This window comes from Erpetoichthys calabaricus, chromosome 10 (genome assembly GCF_900747795.2).
Source record: "Erpetoichthys calabaricus chromosome 10, fErpCal1.3, whole genome shotgun sequence".
NCBI lineage: Eukaryota > Metazoa > Chordata > Cladistia > Polypteriformes > Polypteridae > Erpetoichthys > Erpetoichthys calabaricus.
Window position 1 is genome coordinate 60,956,156 of NC_041403.2, and position 23,079 is coordinate 60,979,234.

Here is a 23,079-nt window from a genome sequence, read left to right on the forward strand (position 1 = left end):
TGGATTTATTCAATGGTACTGATGAGTAAGAGCATAAAGGACTCACGTGGAAATATAAAGGTGCAAGAACAAGGGATTAAACATTTTGAGTACCGCAACAGTTACAACATTAAAGACAGAGGATGTGAAAATTAAAATTAGTAATGACCTACAAATGAAACCTTCAGCAGAAGGTAAAAATATGCTGATGTATATCTTTGGCACAAATTTAAACAAGAAATTATAAACATAATGGTATGGGAGTGTAAAAGCTTTCCTGGAAGCAATAAAAAATTTGGCTGTGGGAATTTCTGGCAAAAGTTAATTGGAAGGACAACGCGACAAATGGAAAAACTGGACTGGTCACACTGTAGGAGGAAACAATGTGATAAAAGAAGTGTTAGAAGTTAGAACAGAAGAAGGAAGACAAAGATATACTGAGAGCCTTGTAATCCAAGGTTGAAAAGATTCAGTCATCTCATTAAATGCCCACCCAGCATTATATAATACTGTAGAATACCCTGAAGGTAGTGGGTGGCCAGTTCTCCCTAGGTCTCCAGGACTATGACTGTATCTGACATTCTCTTTTGAGTTTGCATTATAATTGACAGTGGGCTCCCCCAGAGGTTTATTTTCTTCACAGATGCTACTGACTGGAGTTTTTGTTTTCATTTCTCCTTTTGTTAACTGGTCATATCTCAATGACAGTGTTAAAGGACCTTTCACATCATTCAGATTGAAATTGCTCTGTGTTACTTCACATTTTAACTAATCTATATCCTTGTGTGTATGCATTTTGTAATACAACTGTAAAGTTTGTAATTGTATTTTACCTGTAAACTTATTAATGTTCTCTAGGCCTGGACTCAGTAAAGAGTGCTATAAAAAATAAACTGAAAAAGGAGAGAAAGGATAAAAGACAGATCACAAAGATGAATTGAAAAACTAGAACATTGTTGTCTATGTGACACTTGAGTGCTGATAATCTTCTCATATGCGCTATACCAAGTAGTGGAAGACTTCAGAAGTAAGGCACCTAATATCAAAGAGTATACATTTTGGATTTCCTTTTCAAACGAATAAGTAATAATGTTCTGTGTTTTACATATTTGGATGTATTGATCTGTATAGATATTGAAACAAGTTTAAGGATATTCAAAATCAGAAACTTGCTGTTCTGATCACTACTACTTCAATAACAAACAGTACTGAAATTCAAAAAGAAGTAATGAATGCTTCAAAATAGTAAATACAGTCTTTTTTCATACAAACCTATTTTATTTCAAAAATAATTTTAATTGAGAAATACTATCACTACAAATTTTACCAGAATTATACAATTCTTGCTATATTTCTACATCTGGAGTTCTGTTAAGAAGTTTGGTCAGTCTTACAGTGAGTCAGTAGGAGCTTTAGCCATTAGTTTTGTACTTTACAATTCAGGAATTAGGCACATTGTATTATATTTCAGCAAACCGTATACATTTAATTCTATTTAATCTCTTTAATCAAAATGCATGCATTTTGTCCCTGCATAGTATTATATTATCTAAAAAAATCCTCCAAGAAATGTTTTCTATGTGTACATAAAGGTGTATGAGTGCGATATCAAGCTTATAGAAAAACTAGAATTAAAGCAAACAAGTAGAACTTACCTCCAAAGCCAAATGTACTAATTAATTTCTAAATTATTCTCTCTCTCTCTCTCTGTCTGTCTGTCTGTCTGTCTGTCTGTCTGTCTGTCTGTATATATAATATATATATATATATATATATATATATATATATATATATATATATATATATATATATATATATATATATATATATATATATATATATATATATATATATATATATATATATATATATTAAATTAACTATTTATACACAGATACTGATTACAATCAAAGAGGTTACATGTATGAACACTCTCCCTTAATTACTCTTACTTTGAACCTCTGTTTGTAAAATTGTGTGTATATTTTCAGCCCCAACATTCAAGGGTATGTAAACTTTTAATCAGGCCCATTTGGGTGATTTCAGTTATCATTATAATTTAAAAAGGGCACACACTATTATGTGATAATAAATTGCCTGAGCACACTCACTAATTAAAAGTAAAGCTCTCTGCATGATTATTTATATTTTCCAGACACTCGCCAAAATTTCACAAATTCTGCCAGGGTATCTAAACTTACTGTATAAGCATGACTGTATATATATATATATATATATATATATATATGTATATATATATATATATATATAGAGAGAGAGAGAGAGAGGGAGATGTATCTCCAGACTGTAAAATCCTGATCTGTTCCTACGATACCTACGTGTTACATCATTAATATTTTCATCACTCCCTTTCTCTCTACATTCTCTTTCTTTCTGCATGTGATCAGTTCTTTACTTCAAAAAGGATCAGGTGATCAAGTTTGAAATGTTGCACCAAATTAGTTATGGCTACCATCTGTATCTAACCACCACTATACACAATATAAAGAATTGCTCTCCCGGACTCTTAAAACTTTGCACTGTCCTACAGTGGGTCTCTGGATGCATCTGGAAAAACACACAGTACTTTGTTAACTTCTTGCCATCTGGTGCTGTCCGTGACCAAAACACATTGAAATATTTACAGTAGCCCTTTGAAGGCTTTGCTTTTTTGAGGTGGGATTCCTGTATTGTGGGGTCTCTTGTGGAGGTGCTTACATCTACCAGAATACCACTATTTGAGTGGAACCACTGGGTTATACTCCCACTCCTTTGTGGGTTGCAGCTTCAACTGTTGTCTATTATCAGAGCATAATTTAACTCATACTCTTAACAGTAAGCAGAGCTGTCCAATAGCATTGGAGTGTTGTTTGCTCTAAATACATCTTGAAATTGCCAATAGAATTGCTAGAGAACTGCTGTTCTATAAGTAACATATTACACATTTACAGTTGAAAAATGATTACCCAGTGTCCTGTGTGCACTGTGAGAGCCTTTCTCTCTCATCTCTTTATCTGTTTCTCTCTTTATATATGTGTCAGCACATGCAAGTGTGTATGCGTGTGTGTGTGTGTGTGTATACATATTTTAGCGAAACAAGACAAGGTCAATAGCTTGAATGGATACATAAAGACATACACAATTAATATAATATGCATTATACTTAATGGCAACTTTATTGACTCAGCATATCCAGGACCAAGTAGGACTCACATTTCCTTTTGGAACAGCCTAAATTCTTTAAAGCATGGATTCATCCTTACAGATTTTGATCCTTGCTGATTTGGCAGTATCACACCATTCCTGTCACATGTTTAAGCATCTTAAAACCAACTAAGCACCGTTTAAATGTCACTGAATATCTGGCATAATTGCTAATGATATGCACACACTTATGATTACCATTTTTTAAATTATAATGCTCCATGTCACAGAGTACACATCATTTCAGTCTTCAGCATACTCCAATGGCCCGCACCATCCCCAAATCTCCATCTAATAAATCAACTTTGGGATGAAGTGGAACTGGAAGTTTACAGAATGAATGTGTGGCTAAATAAATCTGTATACAGTAAAGTGGCCACTGAGTGCACACACAAACAGTACAAACATACAGTGGACAGTAGAGGGCACTCTCTGGTAGTCCCATACTCCAAGGAGGCCAAAATAGTACATAGGGTGTTTTTAAAATAAAATAAAGCACATAAGGAAAGGAAAACATAACCACAAAGATAACATTGTAATTAAAAAATTGAAAAACAGATAATCTCCACCCCCTTTGAGGCCTACTTTAAAAAGATTTAAAACTACCTGCCATTTAGTATGATGGGTTCCATCTGTACTTTCCCACCAAAAGTACCACATCAAGCATTCCTTTCACCTTGCTACCTTTTGCATAATTTGGTCCTCTCTCTTACATCAACTCAGAATTTCTTTGTCCTTCTTATTCTACCCTCACACAAGGTCTGACTGGAAGGAACCTTTCTGTTCCAACCAGGAAACAGTACCAATGAAAATTGCCTAATCATTTCCTGGACCTCTGGAATAAATGGGATCATCCTTGTAGAATTCCACATACCTGGATTAAAAGGTGTGCTAGAGAACTAACACAACACAGGAGAATTACTTTAAATACAATCTCTTACCTTTTATTTTCTTTTCTCTCATTTTCCTTCCTTCACCTCAACTCCAGGTCAGCTTTGCCTCACTCAGCTCCCGACTCTGACTCACTTGGTTGCGGAGGATGGACTTCTTATAAAGTGGGGCCCAGGGGTACTGTTATGTGAGCAGTACACCATGGAACCACTTCTGGTTCAGACAGGTGGGGACAACAACATTTATTTATATAGCACATTTTCATACAAAAAGTAGCTCAAAGTGCTTTACATAATGAAGAAAAGAAGAATAAAAGACAAATAAGAAATTAAAATAAGACAACCTTAGTTAACATAAGAAGGAGTAAGGTCCGATGGCCAGAGTGGACAGAAAAAACAAAAAAAAACTCCAGAAGGCTGGAGAAAAAAAATAAAATCTGTAGGGGTTCCAGGCCACGAGACCGCCCAGTCCCCAGGGACGAGAAAGATGCCCCCCAAGAGCTCACCCTAGCAGCCCCAGGGGTTATTCCAACTACAATTCCCATCAGCCCTGTGGGAATCCAGACTGGAGCAACACCAGAGGCATACTGCAACCCAGCATACTAGGAGAACATATTAGCATGGCAGGTAATCCAGGAAAGCTTTCACCAACCATTCTGGCTGGATCCCCCATTCATCCATCCATGACTCCTTCACAATTCATATATTAGAGCTGTCAAAGTTAAAATGTTAATGCATACAATTAATTTAAAAGGTGTAACACAGTTTTTTTCCTTCATTGCAGTTAGTGAATGAGTTGTTTTCATTGCTATCTAAGTCTATGGTTTTCAGTTTAGGGGGCTGCATCTCTAGCGGGGTTTACATATTTAAAAAAAGTACATTCTAATTCTAATTAACTTTAAATTTCCTAGCTTTTCAAAAAACATATAGGTAGCTAAAAATGTGCTTTAATTGTTTCAGAAATGTTCTGTGCCACCACACCTTGATCAAAGTCCTGTGCAGCCACCTGCAATGTTTGAATTTTGAATGTAAGTGGATAATCCAACCTACCATGAGACCCACTGTGTCAAATACTCTAAGATAAAGCCTTTAAAAAAATAAACAAATAAAGAACAACTTAAGAACATTCATGATAGGCAGAATACCCAGTGGGGCCTGGGTGGTCTTTTTGCCTGGAACCCCTAAAGATTTTATTTTTTTCCAACTTAACCGGAGTTTATTTATTTATTTTACATTTTTTGTCCAACCTGGCCAACTGACCTTATCATTTAGAGACTTAAAAAACAATTCTATATTTAAGGACTCTATTTCTCTTAATTCAATTTTTGTATACTATTTATCCATTGTTTTCTTATCTAATTTTATTTTTTTTTCTCTGCATGCAACATTGATAACTTGCAAAATTTTAAGCTACAGCCTTTGTATGAAAGTATGCTATAGAAATAAATGTTGCTATGGTTATTGTTGAATATCAATGTAATTATACAGAAGAGCACCTCTAAGTCCTATGATGTCCCTACTATGAAACTCCACTCCTATGTCACCCACACCAGTTGTTCTCCTCTCTGATCATTGCCCATGCCAAACCAAAATCTTCCACTGCTCAGACTGGCTCTGAAGGAACATCTCCCTTTCACTTCCACACTTCTTTGAGCCTATCCATGGCAGGATAAAGACTGCTTGGGAACCATTCACCAAGACCAAAAGATTTCTGTGAAAGAGAATGTCTCAGGTGAGTGCTCTATTTTTCACCTTCTTCACTCACATGTAAACTGTCAAACAAAGATTAGTTTAAAAAATTATTAACAACCAGTAGCGGTGCACTGCACGAATACACTTGACTTATAGTTTTCATTCTCTTTTGCTGTATGTTTAGCATTCATTTGCTCAGAGGTTGATGCACTTGCTGCTTCCTGAGCAGCTCTTCATTTTTCCACCCCAGCGGCCCGCTTCTCTCTTCTTTTCGCATTAAAACTGATTAAGTCAGTGTTTGTGTTGCAATTACTTAGTATGTTTTCCTTAATTTTTCACTTAAGCTGCCACTTAAGTCTTCAATCTGCCTCAAGAATGATTTAAGATATGAAGAGGTAGGGGAAGTGATGGCGAAGGTGGTAGGAATGAGAACAGTGAAGGTACACATGTGTCGCACGGCCGCCCTGCTGATTGCTGCCGAGAATTGATTCTACAATAAAATAAAATAAAAAGAGGAATAACCTTGGAGGTCATCCATCACCCCCAAAAATGGATAGTAGAGGTCACATAGTATATGTGTACCAAATTTCAGGTCAATAGGTCAAACGGTTTGCGAGCTACAGGTGATTTAAAATCCTGAACAGACTAACGAACAGCCATGGTAGTGTATTATGGAAGAAGATAAAACACATGTATCTAAAATTAATGGATATTAATCAACAGTAGAATGCTACTGAAACAGAGAGAGACACAAATATTTGATAACCTTCACCCTTCCTGTAAAAACAAATACAGGAATAGACTGCAGTTAGAAGCAGAACTGTGTTTAAAGTATCAAAAGTTGAACCCAGCAATGAGCCTCTAAAACATAAAGACATTCATTGACTTTCAGTTATTTTCCTCCTTTTTCATCTGAAGTCACATGTAAGTTGAGTTATTTGTCAGCTTCTTTTGATCATGCTACTGCTCTTACGTTTAAAATAATTCATTAAAAAAGAAAAGCTGAAAGATAAACACAAAAATGCAAAAACTCAGTAATGACTTGTTAAAATCCACAAATGTAATATTATAGGGAGAGGTGGAAGTTAAGAAATCCCACTTTTAATTGTGCCTAGTAAGAATTGGAGAATGATGCTACTTCAAAATATTTTAAATCTTGGGGTGCTACTTCAAGAAAAAAGGTACAAAACTCCTGGCTTAGAGATATCATGTGACATCTAATCAATATATGTGTCAATAGTCTGTTGTAGTTAAGTATTGCTTCAATTAACAGGTCTGATATATTATACAGAAATATTCCATTAGTCTGCTGTTAGCAGTAACCAAGATCAAAATCATGCTCATTTGCAGCTTTGGCTTTATATTACTAGAAGCCCTGACTAGAAGGTACAACATTTTGGGAGGTCTTGACTTAAAGTTGGCTGAAAAAGATAAAATTTACGATGGTTGCTTTTGATTTAAAATTCTCCCACACGGTTCAAAGTACAAAATTGTTGATCTTTGTAAAATTAGCGCAGGCAAATTTAAATACACAGCAGTACCACATCCTTGGCTTAAGAGGAAAACATGTATGAGCTACTGTTAAAAACTCAAATGTTAAGCAGTAAAATCTGTATCAGACTACAATCCAAAAATATACAACTCAATGTTTGTCCATTCATGAAACAATATCTAAAACATTAGGTACCACTATATATTGCAAAATGGACCACATCAGATTGCAGACCTCTAAATATACCTGAAGATACAGAGCTGAGAGATGTCATTCAGTGAGTGAGGTCTGACAGTTCATATTCATTACCTTCACGTGGAACAAATGTGTCACGTATCAAGGATTTATTTAAAAGGCACAAGTCTTTGCAGTTTGAAGAAGTACAGCAGGCACATTCACAGGAAGCTATTGGGCCTTGCTGAAGTCAATCAAGTAACATTTTGCAATTTATTGCAATTAAAAATTGTAATTGTTTGACATCATTTGACACACACACACACGTATATATACAGCTAGAAATCCACGAAAGAAGAAAATGGATCATGTAGCTTAAAAAAGTATTTTATTCCTCTGCTTTCATCATCACAGGAAAATGATTAGGCATACAGGAATCAAAGGCAATATATATCAAATGAGGAGGGGGTTAGGTGAGTGTAGGAGGGGTAGATTAGTAAGGAGGGGTTCAGAGGCCATTGGTCTTAAAGACTTTTTTTATTTGGATGTTCTTCTTTTCATACAATGCTTACGTAGAAGATGCCACAGACTTCGGTAAACAACTGGAAACCAACCCAATCTCCCATTCTACCTGGTACAGTCTTCTTTATCACTGTTGCATATCAGAAACCATAGCACACATCCTGTCCAGATCGGGTATTAAAGTAGCACATAAACCAGGAAACACTCTGTGGACAGTTCTGCAGCTGAGACATGAAATGCAGTGCACAGTATACCATGCAGTGCATGCCCAGCTGTATATGTGGAACAAACTTGTAAAACACTTGCAACACATATACAAGAATATTGCAATGCTGTCAGAAGAAAGGATCGAGAGTCTCTAATATATGCACATACCAATTCAACAAGGCACTCCTTCAACTCAGACACAGTGCAAGTAAGATTTAGGGGAAATACTAAATTGCCAGAGAGCTAGCTGAATCGTGGATATCAAATGAAAATGCCATTAACAGACACTTGGACATGAAACCAGTACATGTACGCTTAAAAAGAAGCACATCCAAAAAAGATTTTAAAACGAATACCCTCCAAACCCCACCTTACTAATCCACCCCTCTGACACCCACCTCCCCCACTTCATCATTTGCTATATATTGCCTTTGATTCCTGTCTGTCTAATCATTCTCCTCTGAATGACACCTGATAGGTGTTGAAAGTACAGGAATAAAAGACTATTTTAAGATACACGAGTCATTGATTTTTTTTGTGGATTTCTAGCTATAAATATGCAAACCATATCATATATATATGCAATATATATACACATACAAATACACGTATATATTGTGACCACTATGAGATGTTGCAGCACCCTAAACCCCAGACAACACAGACACAAGTTTCAGGTTCACCTAATTTTTTTTGATTAAAAACATCTGTAACAGGATTCTCAACATATGCACAAGCACAATATACTTTTTTTCCTCTCTTTTCTTCCTCCACACATCCCAGGTAAACCTTGTCTGTCCTCCACTCCTGACTGCCTGGATGAGGTTGAGTGGCTTTTTTTATCTATGACCCTTCTGGTGGTAAGGCTTAGCCTGCTGGAAGCACTTCTGGATCAGAGAGAAGCCCCTAAAAGTAGGGATTACTAATCTTAGCAACTCCCTCTGGAGGCCCCCACGGAACCCAACAGGGCTGCCCCACAGGATTAAAGGTCCTGGCATGCTCTGTGGGTGTCCATTTGGGAATCCTATCCCAGGGATTCTGCCATCTAACAAACCAGGAAAGCAAATAGTCCAAGCAGGTTAACCACCCCCCAATTTTACCATTATATTGCCCTCATGGCCAGGTAAAAAACCTGCACCTGTCCTGGTATGGATGCCAGCATAAGTAGATGTCCGACAGAGTACATCCTTCCTTTCTGCCTGCTTTTGCCTTCCCGGGCCTCTCTCTCTCTCTCTCTCTATCTATCTATCTATCTATCTATATATATATATATAAATATATAAATATAAATATATATATATATATATATATATATATATATAGTCATGCTTATACAGTAAGTTTAGATACCCTGGCAGAATTTGTGAAATATTGGCGATTGTCTGGAAAATATAAGTAATCATGCAGAGAGCTTTACTTTTAATTAGGGAGTGTGTATATATATAGTATACTGTATATGCACAGTACTGTGGCACTGTGAGAAAAGCAATATTTTCATAAAACACAATTTTGATAGTTAAATATGAACTATACATATTATATGAATATCAAGTGCCTAATTTATATGCTGCCTTTAGAAATTGTAAGAAATATTTTTATTTTAAAAGTTTCTCAAAGCTATAATTCACACCTTTTTGGCAAAATGTGAGCTTCCGTGATTCAAAAATGGTATATGTGTGCTTCAAAATTTCACATTTCTCAATTGTCATATGTTATATTTTGTATATATTTCCTGAAATTTAGTCAAATTTGTTTCATTTCTGGGATGTTATAAATGTATCAATCACAGTTAAAATGACTATTTAATGTCTTTTAATTTTGCACCATGCATATTTGTTTAAAGTGAAGGCACTTTTAGCTGCAGTTTTGAAGCTACCAAGGTATTTTGAGAAACATGCAAGGTATATGAAACAGCAGAGTTTAGTTTTGCATTCAATTCAGCAATCTTAGTACTCTCTAAAAAATATATTTGGTCAAATAGAAGTTATACTCTTTTATTTTTTGAATGCCTACTTTATGTGTTTTATTCATTTAAACTTGATCCTTTTTTTTTTTTTTACAAATTTAATATTTATAATATTGTCTGATCCTCCAAGGATGTACTGTAATGGGAGTAGTGTACTATGATGGCAGTATTGCAATGTGTATCGTATGCACATTATGTGTATCAGCTCATGCCTAGTAAAGATACAATGGGCAGCAAATGCCTCAGGCACCATTATGTAACGTGCCGGCCCTGTATGTCTATTTTTATTTATATCTATATATTTACACACACACACACACACACACATATGCATGCATGAACAAAAAATATATTTTTCAGTTCATTGCAGGGTCCATTTGTGCATACTCACAGTCACGTAAGGGTTAATATGGATGGAAAGCTCCACATGGACAATGACACCAGATTTGAGCCCAAAATGATGGATCTGTGGTGCAGCAACACTATATAGTATGTATATATACTATACACTGCATGTGTAAAAGCAGATTGTTTTACAAATATATATATATTGCATTTATATATGTATATATGTGTATATATATATATATATATATATACAGTATATATATATATACAGTATTAATATATATACTGTATATATATATATATATATACATACAGTATATTACATTTGAAAAAACATTTTAAATAACTGAAATGAAATTTGAAGTTAGCCTGCTTTTAAACATAAACAGCATGGTACTGAAATAAGTCGCAGTCCTTATGGGTTAATCAGTTTGGTAAGGTGAATCTTCCATGCAAAATCAGGAACACACACTGTGGCAAAGCATAGCTAAATATTTGCAAACAGACCACATGTCCCTGTAAATTTTAGCATAAAACATTGTAGCATAGATATTTCATTTACATTACTTGTGCATTATTAAAAAATGCTATACAATACTATACCATATAGTGCAATACTGTATATTTTTAAAAGTTGCATTACAACATTTGCAAGTGCATTTTCCTGCAAAAGAAGACTTAAATTTACCATATGGACAGTAAAACAAGTTCAAAGGGCTTACGATAAGTTCAAAAGGTTGAATAGTTCATTTCAAATACTTGCTTCAGTTGCTCTTCAGATAAAATCATATCAATTGCAATGCATTTAAGAAGTTAGTGCAAATTCAGTTTTCACTTGTTTTTTCATTAAAGAGTTTAAAGTGTCCACAGCGTTGCAAACTGCAATGTAAATAGAACTGCTGCTTCAGTGGCCTTTAGGATCAGATCATCAGTATAAAGTGTGAAGCTGAGTCCTCAGCGTATGGGAATAATTGTTTGACAGATTTGTAAATTTAGTTTTCAGGATAGTCCTTTATTTTGATGGATGATCTTTTTTTACTACACCTTTTTGCACATGTCAAGCAGATGTGATTTTCTTTATGGCAGTAAGATACTGTAGCGAAAGAGGGAAAGGGGGACCCGGCCTGGCTGCAGAACACACTGCAGGTTTCCAAAGACAGAGAGAGAGAGAGAGAGAGAGAGAGAGAGAGAGAGAGAGAGAGAGAGAGAGAGAGAGAGAGAGAAAAGCGAGGGGGAGTGAGAAGTGGGAGGGGGTATCTCATGTAGAGAGTGAGAGAGGGAAGAAAAAGGGGAGACCTTCTTGTATTTAAATTTAAGAAGACATATTTGCAAGAATAGAGGCTGGATCGGTGATGTCAACGTATGAAGAAGGAGAGAGGGAGGAAAAAAAGAGCAAAACGGCGCAATGTTCTTGGATCTCTAAAAAGGGGGCGGGCTAGGGAAGAGTCTGATTTGGAAACAAGTGGAGAGTTTTCTTTTTCTTTTTTCACTATCTATAGCCGCATGTTTGGCAGTTTACTGTAATTTTTTTTTGTATTGATGTTATCAGTTTCGGTTAAATTTATTATGCTTATCAAAGTGGATGTCTGTTATAATTAATAAATTTAATCATACAATACTTTGATGATAAGTACGTAACATAATTGCTGCAGGTTTAAACGACCCCAAAATGTGACGTTTGGTTTAATTAATCTAGTAATGCTTTTCCATTTACCTGCTTTGGCGCAGAAGCTGTTAGAGCTCAATAGAACTTGAAGGGCACTGAAAAGCGCGAATGGCAGAGAGCAATTGAATCCTTGAATGAACTTTTTACTCGTGTGTGTGTGTGTGTGTGTGTGTGCGTGTGTGTGTCACTGTGTGGCAAAGGGAGGAGGGGGTGTTGAACTTTAAATTAGGGACCTTTTTTCTCTTTCTTCCCCCACCCCCGATGAAGTGATTTTTTTTTTTGGTTTCATCTTTATAAGAGTTGTAATGTAACCACAACAATCTGGGGACCTTGATGTGCATACGTATAGATATTTAAATAAGCACACCCCTAGCCGCACGCAGGACAGGAGACGTGCTGATTGATTTAACCATAAAGGCGCACCTAAGAAGTAGCCTTTTGATTGATCCGCTTAGCCAAAAGGGGGAGGGCGAGGAGGACCTGGATGTCTTATTGATTGCTTTTGCCGGCTCAAAGGAGGAGAAGCTGTTTACATCTCAGAGAAGCTGAACATCAGCAGGTTTCCTCTGAGGAGCGCGAAGCAGGAGGAGGTGATGTGATGTGATGCTCTCTCGAGAAACAGAAGGCACCAGTTGAAGTTATTCTCGCTTTCAGCAGATGCTTGTTCGGTTTGACTGTTCTTTTTAATTTTTTTTGGTCAATGTGGGACTAGTGTTGTACTGATAATAACAAGAGTACGTTAAACACTTTATGGATGGGACTTTCTGAGCTGGTTAATGCACTGCTTTTAACATAGTGAAAAGAAGCAAGGAAGAACTAACTTCTGCGGGAAATTACTTTTTTTTTCCTTTACACTGAATACAAATAAATACATATTTTGACTGTGTTCTCCTCATCCTTAGGAGAGAAAGCTTGGTAAAATATAGATCTGCTCGAGGAAATTGGCAAGGAGAAGTTCGTTTTCGTTATAACAATGAAAACCCGTTATTAAGATTGTGTTTATTAGTATTTATTTCGATACGTTCGCGCACCCTTTCTTCTGTTAATTTGTGCTCTGATGAAACTCAGGTATGTAAACCGAGCGACTCTGCATGCCAGTCAGAACGATGACCGGACAGCTTTGGCTAAGTGAAACCAGGGAGTTGGGCTGGATGCTGTCTTTGCCAGTACCACAAGTCGCCTGTACTTATTAATTTCTTCTAGCTGTATTCATCTCCCACCCCTGCTCGGTTCCGTTAACTTGTAGGTAATGGCAGGCACTGCGAGCGCAGGGAGATCACGATAAATACACAACGCGCTTGAGACAAGTGGTTAATAAAAAATGACAGAACATTAAAAATGTAGTAAATAAAGTGTGTCTACACTTAGTTAAACTGAATGTTGCTGCTATAATTCTGGGCTACCTGTGAACGGTTGCAAATATTCACCAAAAAATTGAATAGATATTCACATCTTGGAAAATGCTGACTTTTAGACTACTTGCCATTGTCCTGGTGATTGTAAATACCTGGCTGCTATATCCAGTTCATTCAGACCCCATTCGAAGATATAAGAGGACACTAACGTGGAGAGCGGAGCAGAAGCGAGCCTCTCTGACCGGTGAGAAATGCTGGCAGTACAGCGGGGTCCGACGGCGGCGGCATGCGCCTCAACACCACCCCCTTGGGGCTTTCCCGAGAATACAGGACGGGACAGCAAGATTTTATTATCACCGAGCTTTTCTTTCAGATCTAAGATGGTACCAAATCGAAAATAACAGCTTCTACGAACTTAAAAAATCATTCGAAACTGGTGTGGGAAGTACATATCACACCAGAAACTCTCAAACAAACGTGACTAAAAGCAATTGGGCACCATCAAAAGGATTTGAAAGATACGCGCGAAAGAGACGTTCCCTTCCAGCTGCTGTAAATAACAAATCGAGAAAAGTTTTGACGGCAAAGCCTACATCGACCTCGACGTTCAAGTTAAGGAAAAGGCACGGCGCAAACTCAAGGACATATCGTAGCCATAAGTCTAGGCGATCAGTGGAAGAACGTGCAACAGAAAATGAAGAGGAGAAAGTACGGTTGAATCACCAGAGGCTGACCAAGCCCAAAAGCACCGATTATAATGGAGAATCTGACGATTATTCTGAAGAACATCAAGTGGCGTTAGATCCCAGCGGTGACATGTGGGAAATAGAAACAAACGTCGAATCACCTCAAACGATGAAAACAATGTACTTCACCGGTAAAAAAGAGCAACTGACGGTCCATCCTAAAGCTGCACTGGAGTTGCCCCGTCTGGAGTTCAGTCTGGAGCTGTGGGTGAAGCCAGAGGGAGGTCAGAATAACCCAGCAATCATAGCAGGTGATTACCGAGTCCGTGTTTGTGTGTATGTGTGTGTGTGAACAAGAAGAAAAAGTACCATCAGCTTATGTACATTGAAAAGGCTATTATATATGTCATCGTACATTATAGCTATAGTAGATATTATAATGCTTGTAGTTAATATGTCCCTCTATCCCAATACATTTTGAGGTGCTTAATGAATGTAAAAAAAGGAAAGTCACTATTATGATTTTTATTTATTTTTATGGTATCCTGATGTAGTCAAAAGTATTGGATGATTTTCTAAAGACAAAATGATGCCTTTATCCTTGCCGACTTGCATCATTTGAGATACACTTGGTTATGTGCCTTTTGCTTTTCCAATTGGAGCACAGGTAGCCGAAGTGACTTACTCATGGTCATAAAGTGCTAGTGGCAAGATTTGAAGCCACAACCTCTGGGTTTGAAGTCCAAAGCCTTAACCACTATACCACACTGTGTGAAACTAATTATATTTTACTATTTGAATGAAACTAATTGCATTATATTATCCTTTAGTCCATTTTAACCTGCTCATCTTGCTGATGTCCACAGCAAAACATACACACCCTTGACTAGTCCATGACAGGGCAAATACACAGAGAGAGCGAGAGAGAGTGAGAGAACTGAGCCATCTCAAAGTTATGAACTAATATAATATGTGAGAAAAAAATGCAGAAGAAGAGAAAAAAAAGCCATACTAACACAGAGAGAACATTCAAAACCCACACAGAAAATGATCAGGCTAGGCTTCAATAATGGTCTCCTATCTGCAAGGATGCTGTCCTAAACCCTGTGTCACCAAGGTGCCCTCAGTTAGGCAATTATAAGTGCATTTCATTGTGCTCACTGATGGCTGTACCTACTAACATTTAAATCCTTAGGGCTTCTTTTGATTCCTTTAAACAGGAGAAGTTTGAATCAGTACTGACCAGTGTGGCAAGGGGAAAATTAAATGGGGAAATAGTAATCAATTGGGGTGGGGGAGGTTTATAATTAAAGCTACAGAAAACTGTTTTGATATGGTATAAAATTTTGTAAATATCCTTGTAGAACAGGGGTGGCCAGCTCTGATGCTGGAGAGCTACAATGGCTACAGATTTTCTTTCTATTTTCTTAATTAGTGGGTAGTTTTTGCTACTAAATAACTTAATTTAATTTATGTGCTATTTAAGACACAGACCGTTTAAATCAGTGCTGAGTAACTTCGGTCCTTGAGGGTAGCAGTGGCTTCACGTTTTTGTTCCAACCGAATTGCTTCATGAGAAATCATTCATTGCTGATGAAGCACTTATTCCTCAAGTGACATTTTTCTGGTTCATTTTAGTTGTCTCAATTGTTAAGATTTTGTTTATTTTAGTCTTAAAAAGCTGTAGTAATTGTTTTAACTGCTCCTTATTAGCAATACGTTGTAAATGACAAAGGAACCAGCAGTTTTACATCTAGCATGTCTCCAATTATACCCGTGTGTATTCATTATTTTGTTTAATAAAGTATTCAGCAGAAAACTGAAGAGAAAGCAAAGAACTGAAAATTACTCGTCCATTTTAGGGTTCAAATCACTTGGATGATACATGCATCATTAGAAAGGAAAAAAAAAAACTTCTATGATTTCAAAATGAACTGACGTGAAATTAAATAAGATGTGTTATTGGTGAGGATTGCCTTCTAATTAAGCAACTGGGTTGGAACAAAATCTGCAGCCACTGCAGCTCTCCAGGATCGGAGTTGGCCACCCCTGCTGTAAATCCATCCATCCATCCATTTTCCAACCCGCTGAATCCGAACACAGGGTCACGGGGGTCTGCTGGAGCCAATCCCAGCCAACACAGGGCACAAGGCAGGAAACAATCCTGGGCAGGGTGCCAACCCACCGCAGGACACACACAAACACACCCACACACCAAGCACACACTAGGGCCAATTTAGAATCGCCAATCCACCTAACCTACATGTCTTTGGAATGTGGGAGGAAACCGGAGCGCCCGGAGGAAACCCACGCAGACACGGGGAGAACATGCAAACTCCACGCAGGGAGGACCCGGGAATCGAACCCAGGTCCCCAGATCTCCCAACTGCGAGGCAGCAGCGCTACCCACTGCGCCACCGTGCCGCCCATTTATCTTCTTTGTACCTGCTGTAAATGTTTAGAAATAATGCTCTGCATTGTAAAATAGAGTTTCATACAGTTTTACTGTGAGAAAATGAAGCAATTCCTAGGCCTATATTGCTAAAGACACTTCTGAGTTGAGTTGCTTACATCTTTGTTTAAATGTATAGAAAGAATATAATAGACAAACTTGTGTAATCCAATGTAGGGTTGTGGGTGCAAGCACTGGGTGAAAGGAAGAAACCAACCCTGAACAAGATTGCAGTTCATCGTAAGGCACACACAACACACACACACACAGAGTCACAATAGGCCAATTTGGATTAACCAACCAACCTAATGTCATTTGAGGGTGTGAGTGGAAACCTGAGTTCCTGGGAAAAAATGCAGGCAGACACCACATGGACAACAACAAGAGATAAAATTCAAACACAGAATGCTTGACCCAAGAGGCAGCAGTGTCAGTCAGTGCACCAGTCAATGTAAAGAAATATTTAGACAAATGTGTTGGCCTGTATTAAAAAGTGCTAAAATGCTGCCTTCTGTGCTGTAAATTCAAATACAATCCCTAACCTTACTGAAATAATAATTATTATTTCACAGACTAAGTGAAGAAGTGAGTATAATAATAAATAATAATAATAATACATTTTTATTTATATAGCGCCTTTCCCATGCTCAAGGCACTTCACAGAGTTTAAGAGAGAATGGCAGGGTATACAGTATATAATATTGTACTAAACCAGATAAATAAATAAAGAAGAGTAAGATAGTAAATTCAGAGAAAAAGCCTAACAGACAACATAATTGATGGTCTAGCACAGCGGTAGGCAACGTCGGTCCTGGAGTGCCACAGTATGTGCAGGTTTTTGTTCCAACCCAGTTCCTTAACGAGAACTCAATTATTGCTGATGAAGCACATATTGCTTAAGTGACATTTTAATGCTTCATTTTAGTGGTCTCGCTTGTTAAGGTTCTCCAACCTTAATTGCTTATTTCAATCTTAAACTGCTGCATTCAGTGTTTTAATTGCTCCTTATTAGCAATAAGATGTAAAACAGGGGTAGGCAATGTCGGTCCTGGTGAGCCGCAGTGGCTACAGATTTTCATTCAACCCAATTGCTTAATTAGAAACCAATCATTGCCAATCTCAGACCTTATTTAATTTTATGGCTTGTTAGTCTGTGCAATGTAAGGCTTTTATATCGTAGATTTTTTTCCTTTCCAAGGATATCATCCAAATGATTTGAAGCCTAAAACAGATCATTTTCAGTCTGTCACATTTTTCTATTAAGTGTTTTATTAAATCAAACCGTGCATGATGAACACACACAGATGTAATTGGAAAAAAGCTAGCTGGAGAACTGCTGGCTGCTTTGTCTTTTACATCTTATTGCTAATAAGGAGCAATTAAAACACTGAATGCAGCAGTTTAAGATTGAAATAAGCAATTAAGGTTGGAGAACCTTAACAAGCGAGACCACTAAAATGAAGCATTAAAATGTCACTTAAGCAATATGTGCTTCATCAGCAATAATTGAGTTCTCGTTAAGGAACTGGGTTGGAACAAAAACCTGCACATACTGTGGCACTCCAGGACCGACGTTGCCTACCCCTGGTCTAGCACACACACACAGGTTACACGAGCATCTTGACAGAGAAGTAAACTGAGAGGGAGGTAAAAAAGTCAGGTAGAGCTAAAAGCCTTCCTGAACAGATGAGTTTTGAGTTGTTTTTTAAAAGAATTCGTGGAGTCAGCTGATCTAATTAATTTCGGTAGGTCATTCCAGAGTCTGGGCGCTATACAGCTGAAGGCCCTGTCACCCATGGAGTGTAGATTAGTGTGGGGTACAACAAGATTGCCAGACTCAGAGGACCTTAGTGGGTGGACAGGCACATAGTAATGGAGAAGGTCACTGATGTTGTTTGGTGCAAGGTCGTTTAAGGCTTTGTAGGTTATTAGTAGAATTTTAAATTCAATTCTGTAAGACACAGGGAGCCAGTGAAGGCGAAGCAGGATGGGTGTGATGTGCTCGCTGCTGCTGGTCCATGTAAGGACTCTTGCAGCTGAGTTTTGAATAAGCTGGAGCTGTGATATAAGATTAGAAGGGGCACCTGCTGGTAGGGAATTACAATAATCAATGCGGGATGTGATAAAAGCATGGACAAGTTTCTCAGCATTAGAGAAGGAGAGAAAGGAGCGAACACAGGATATGTTACAGAGGTGAAAGTAAGAAAGTTTCTTAATGTGATTTATGTGAGCAGAATAAGAAAGGGAGGAATCAAAAATGACACCAAGATTCTTTGCAGTAGAGAGGCAGGTCTGATGAGATCACCGCCAAGACTGGGAAGGAGCTCATTTTATTAAGTTGCACTTTAGTCCCAATTTGCAGGAGTTCAGTTTTGTTGCAATTTAAATTTAAAGAGTTCTTCTCCATCCAGGTTTTAATTTCACTGAGGCAAGTTGTGAGCTGAGAAAGCTCTGATGAAGTTCCACTTTTAACATTGAAATAGATTTGAGTATCATCTGCTTAAAAATGATAACCCAGTCCAAAGCTACGAATAATATGGCCAAGGAAAGGCATATAAATACAGAAAAGCAGAGGACAGAGCCCTGTGGAACTCCTTGTATGACTGGCGCTGTGCTGGACCTGCTGTTGCCAAGACTAACAAACTCTTGCCTATCAGTGAGATAGGACTGAGTATCATTAAAGAGAAACTGCAACAAGACAACACTTCATTTAAAAGCATGGATTAGGTTCTGATTAATTAATATGATAGAGTAAAAGACAGCAGACATACTTGAGCCATAATTATGATATGTTAAACAAATGTCAAGGATGCTTAAACTACAGTGAGTAAAACAACTTAAGTTTCCATGCCATGGCTGCCAGTAAAGGAATAAATGGCAGATTATAAATCACAGTTGAAAAAGGTGCAAAATTGCAAGAGCAAAATTTTCTGACAGCAAATACATTAGAATAAAAGTTGTTTTGTGCCTGTCATATGGGCAAAGTACACATGAAAATTCAAACACTTGAATCTGCACATCATACTTATTGATAAAACATTTGTAGATGTGGACGTTTTCGGAGCTAAATTCATTACAGATATAGCTAACAATACCATGGCTCAAGTATAACTAAAAGAGATGCCTAAACTCCTTAACCCAAATATCTGGCAGTCCTATTTGCAAAACCCACTTTTGCTTGCTTAGGGTAGTAGAGTGGCTGGAAAAATAAAGAGTTACCAATATCAAATATTGGGTGAGCAAGCTGACCAGTTTCCATGGGTTTTGGCATACATTGTTGCCTTTGAGGATTCTGCATATATGACAGATTTACTTCCAAATGCAATAAAGAAATGAAATATGAACAATCTAAAGAAAGCTCCAGAATTATTAATATTACATCTATTCATCCATCAATCCCTCCCAATAGATTTTTCTGTATGTGTTTTATCCAGTACAAGTTTGCTTTGTGTTGGCGTGTATCACCAGACGCGGTCCCTACAGATTTTCTGTTTGTATAGCTTTGACTGATTAAATCAGAGTAACTGTGTAAACCCATGGGGAGAACATACAAACTTCTCAAGGAGGGACCCCATAACTTGGGTCCAAACACTGTGTAGAGGCCGTAGAAACTGCTGCCCTAATTTATTCCCATTTGTTACATATTTTTGTTGTCCGTACATTTATGGCAATCAAGCTTCAGGGTGGCAGGAGTTGATCCATTTTCTTACAGTATTATGTGGCAAAAGGCACTTAGCTCTGTTATAATTGATACCATAAAGGAAGACACCTAGCAATTATATTCTTAAAAACTTAGTGTATGCAGATGTGCTCACGGACATTAAGTGCAAATCATCTACTGCTACAGAATACTATCAGAAACATAATAAATTTCAGTTATTAAATCCGATTCCTTCTTTTTATGTGATTTTGATCAAAAACCTTTGGAAACTAATTGTGTAATTTAATTGCCTACTAATGCACAAACGGGGATCATTAGCTTTTACGTATGTGTGAACCCTTCACATTTAAAATAATGTATCTCAGATTCAAAAAATGATAAAGAAAGTTCATTTTTCAGATTGATTATATTCTACTCCTAAATAAGCCATTTTTATGCAGTGTCTAACAAACTACTGTAATTACATCAAATACTCCCAGTTAAACAAAAAAAAAAAAAAAGGAACGTAAGAAATAACAGAAGAAACATAACATAACAAAAGAAAAATGTTATTCACCAATCAAACAATACCATGAATTAGAAGGACTGGATGGATACATAGAGATGTCAGACACATTAAGGAGAACAAGATTGTAAAACTGAATTACATAAGAATGGTGAACAACATAAAGGCACATCTCATAATAAACCCAAAACACAGAGAAACCCAGCAGGTATTTGGCCTTAGAACATGTAAAACACTAAAGTGGGCATCAATTAAATAGAATTACCTGTATACTATCAAAATGAGAAAAAAATATTATAAATTTAGCTTAATTTGCAAGTTCAAGGATTCACAGTCCTGGTCCCTGAGGAGCTCCATTTCTAATGGCTTTTGCTCCAGCCATTTTCTTAATTAGATACACATTCCTGCCATTAGTTTTTTTTTTCTCTCCTGTTGACATTTTAATAATGTTTCTGTTAATTATTTCCACCGCCTACTGAATACAAAAGTGTGTAAGTTGTTAAATTAAACACCTTGGTTGTACTAAAGCATGCAGCTTAGCCTAATGAATAAAGAAATGGGCTAAAAAATTTGAATCCTGATTTGAGTCTGCATCTGCACATTCCGAAACACTTAAAATCATGAGAAACAAAAAAAAGTACTGAGTCTCGCAAACAAAACAACTTCGGTGAGAAATGTAGACAGATTAAAACACGTAGAGGACTCCTTTGTATTCTAAGTTATATTATTGACAAAAAGCTTTTGAAGTTCCTTGCAAAGGAAAAGCAAGCTAGAAAATCAGAATTACCTTCTGATAAAATAAAATGCTGATCACTCCCATCTGATAATTAGGAAGAAAAAGCCCAGTAAAGATGGATGGAGAAGGCTTTGAATACCACAAATATATGAAATGAGATACAGAAGGAGTGTAATGGTGCCTACAGAAATTTTACTGACAGGTGATCAAGCTGACTAAAGTGATATAATTTATTATTTTTAAGAATAATACGTTTTATAAGGAGGTATTCCCTGGTCACCAATAGATCCATATATTGTTTTTTTTCTTCTGTTCCCTCTTGTTTGAATTGTCTTTGCTATCCCAATGATTTCTTTAAGAAACTGAAGCCACTGCTGTGATAAGTACAGGGAGGAGAACACAAAATCAGTGCATTCAACAATATACAAACCTACAGCATGTATTTAATTAGCAACATCTGCACACTTAAGATTCAGTTACTCCATTTACCCATCCATTTACAGCCAAGGAGCCTATCCTAGTAGCATCAGGTGTAAGGCAAGAAGCAGCCATTGACAGGAGGCCTGTCTATTAAAGGGTTCACACACACCGACATTGGGCAAATGTGGAGTTGCCATGACAGTCTAACCTTCTTGTGTTTTGGATGTGGAAAGAAAATGGAATAACTAGTGAAAAGCTCTCTCACAGGCACAAGAGCAACACGCAAAACAAACAGCGGTCGGGATGGGATTTAATGCTAGTGGTTCAGAGCGGTATTGTACTTTTCCCAATCACTGTGTTGTCATGATACCCAAGGCTGAGTTAGTATTCATTATAAATGGCACTTTATAAAATAAAGAGGAAGCACTGTGCTGCTCCCATAACTCCAGAGTCTAAATTCAGGTCCACGTTTGTTCAGTGTCTGTTTGGAGTTTGTGGATTCTCCATGGATTTTCTCCTCCATCTCAGAAAAGTCACATTTATTGACAGTTATACATTAGCTTTGCATGAATGAATATGGGCAGATGCGTGAGTGTGCACTGGAATGGACTGGCACCCCATCCTGGGATGGTCTCTGCCTTGTGCATGATTCTGCACAGTTAGGCTCTGTTCCCTGCAATCTTGAATCATATAAGTTGGGTTTGATGATGGATGGATTGATGGATGGATAAATGAAATACATTTTATTTGAAATGCTAATGCTGACTGCTATTCAGTGTTTGTTTTATGTATTTTGTTGGAAACTACTGTATAATTAAATATTGAACAGTATCAGGTTTGCTGTACTGGCTCTGTCTATGTAGAATCTACACATGTTCCCCTCTGTTTTTAGGAGCTTTTTATTTGTAAACTCCAGTTTTCCTCCCACATCTAAAGATGTGTGTGTGCTTTATTAATGAATGAGTGTGGGGATGTGCATGAATGTGCCTTGTGACGGACCAGAATTGGTTTCTGTGTTGTGCTGAGTGCTCCTGGATTTGGCCCTGAATGCCCACAACCTTGAATTGATCAGGTATTTCAGTAAATGAAGAAATGGATGAATGTTTTTGTTATCATCTGTGGAA

The 23,079-nt window shown here is 37.2% G+C and overlaps 1 protein-coding gene across 2 annotated transcripts in view; it reads left to right on the plus strand.

Moving 5' to 3' along the window:
- The first annotated feature begins 12,502 nt into the window (after nucleotides 1-12,502).
- The window catches only part of pappa2 (pappalysin 2), a 240,043-nt gene continuing 229,466 nt past the window's right edge, over nucleotides 12,503-23,079 (plus strand). For both annotated transcript variants that reach the window (XM_028810464.2, XM_051933196.1), the window contains exon 1: nucleotides 12,503-14,492. In XM_028810464.2, the coding sequence (XP_028666297.1) occupies nucleotides 13,601-14,492 (892 nt within the window). In that variant the 5' untranslated portion in view covers nucleotides 12,503-13,600. The remainder of the gene's footprint in view (nucleotides 14,493-23,079) is intronic.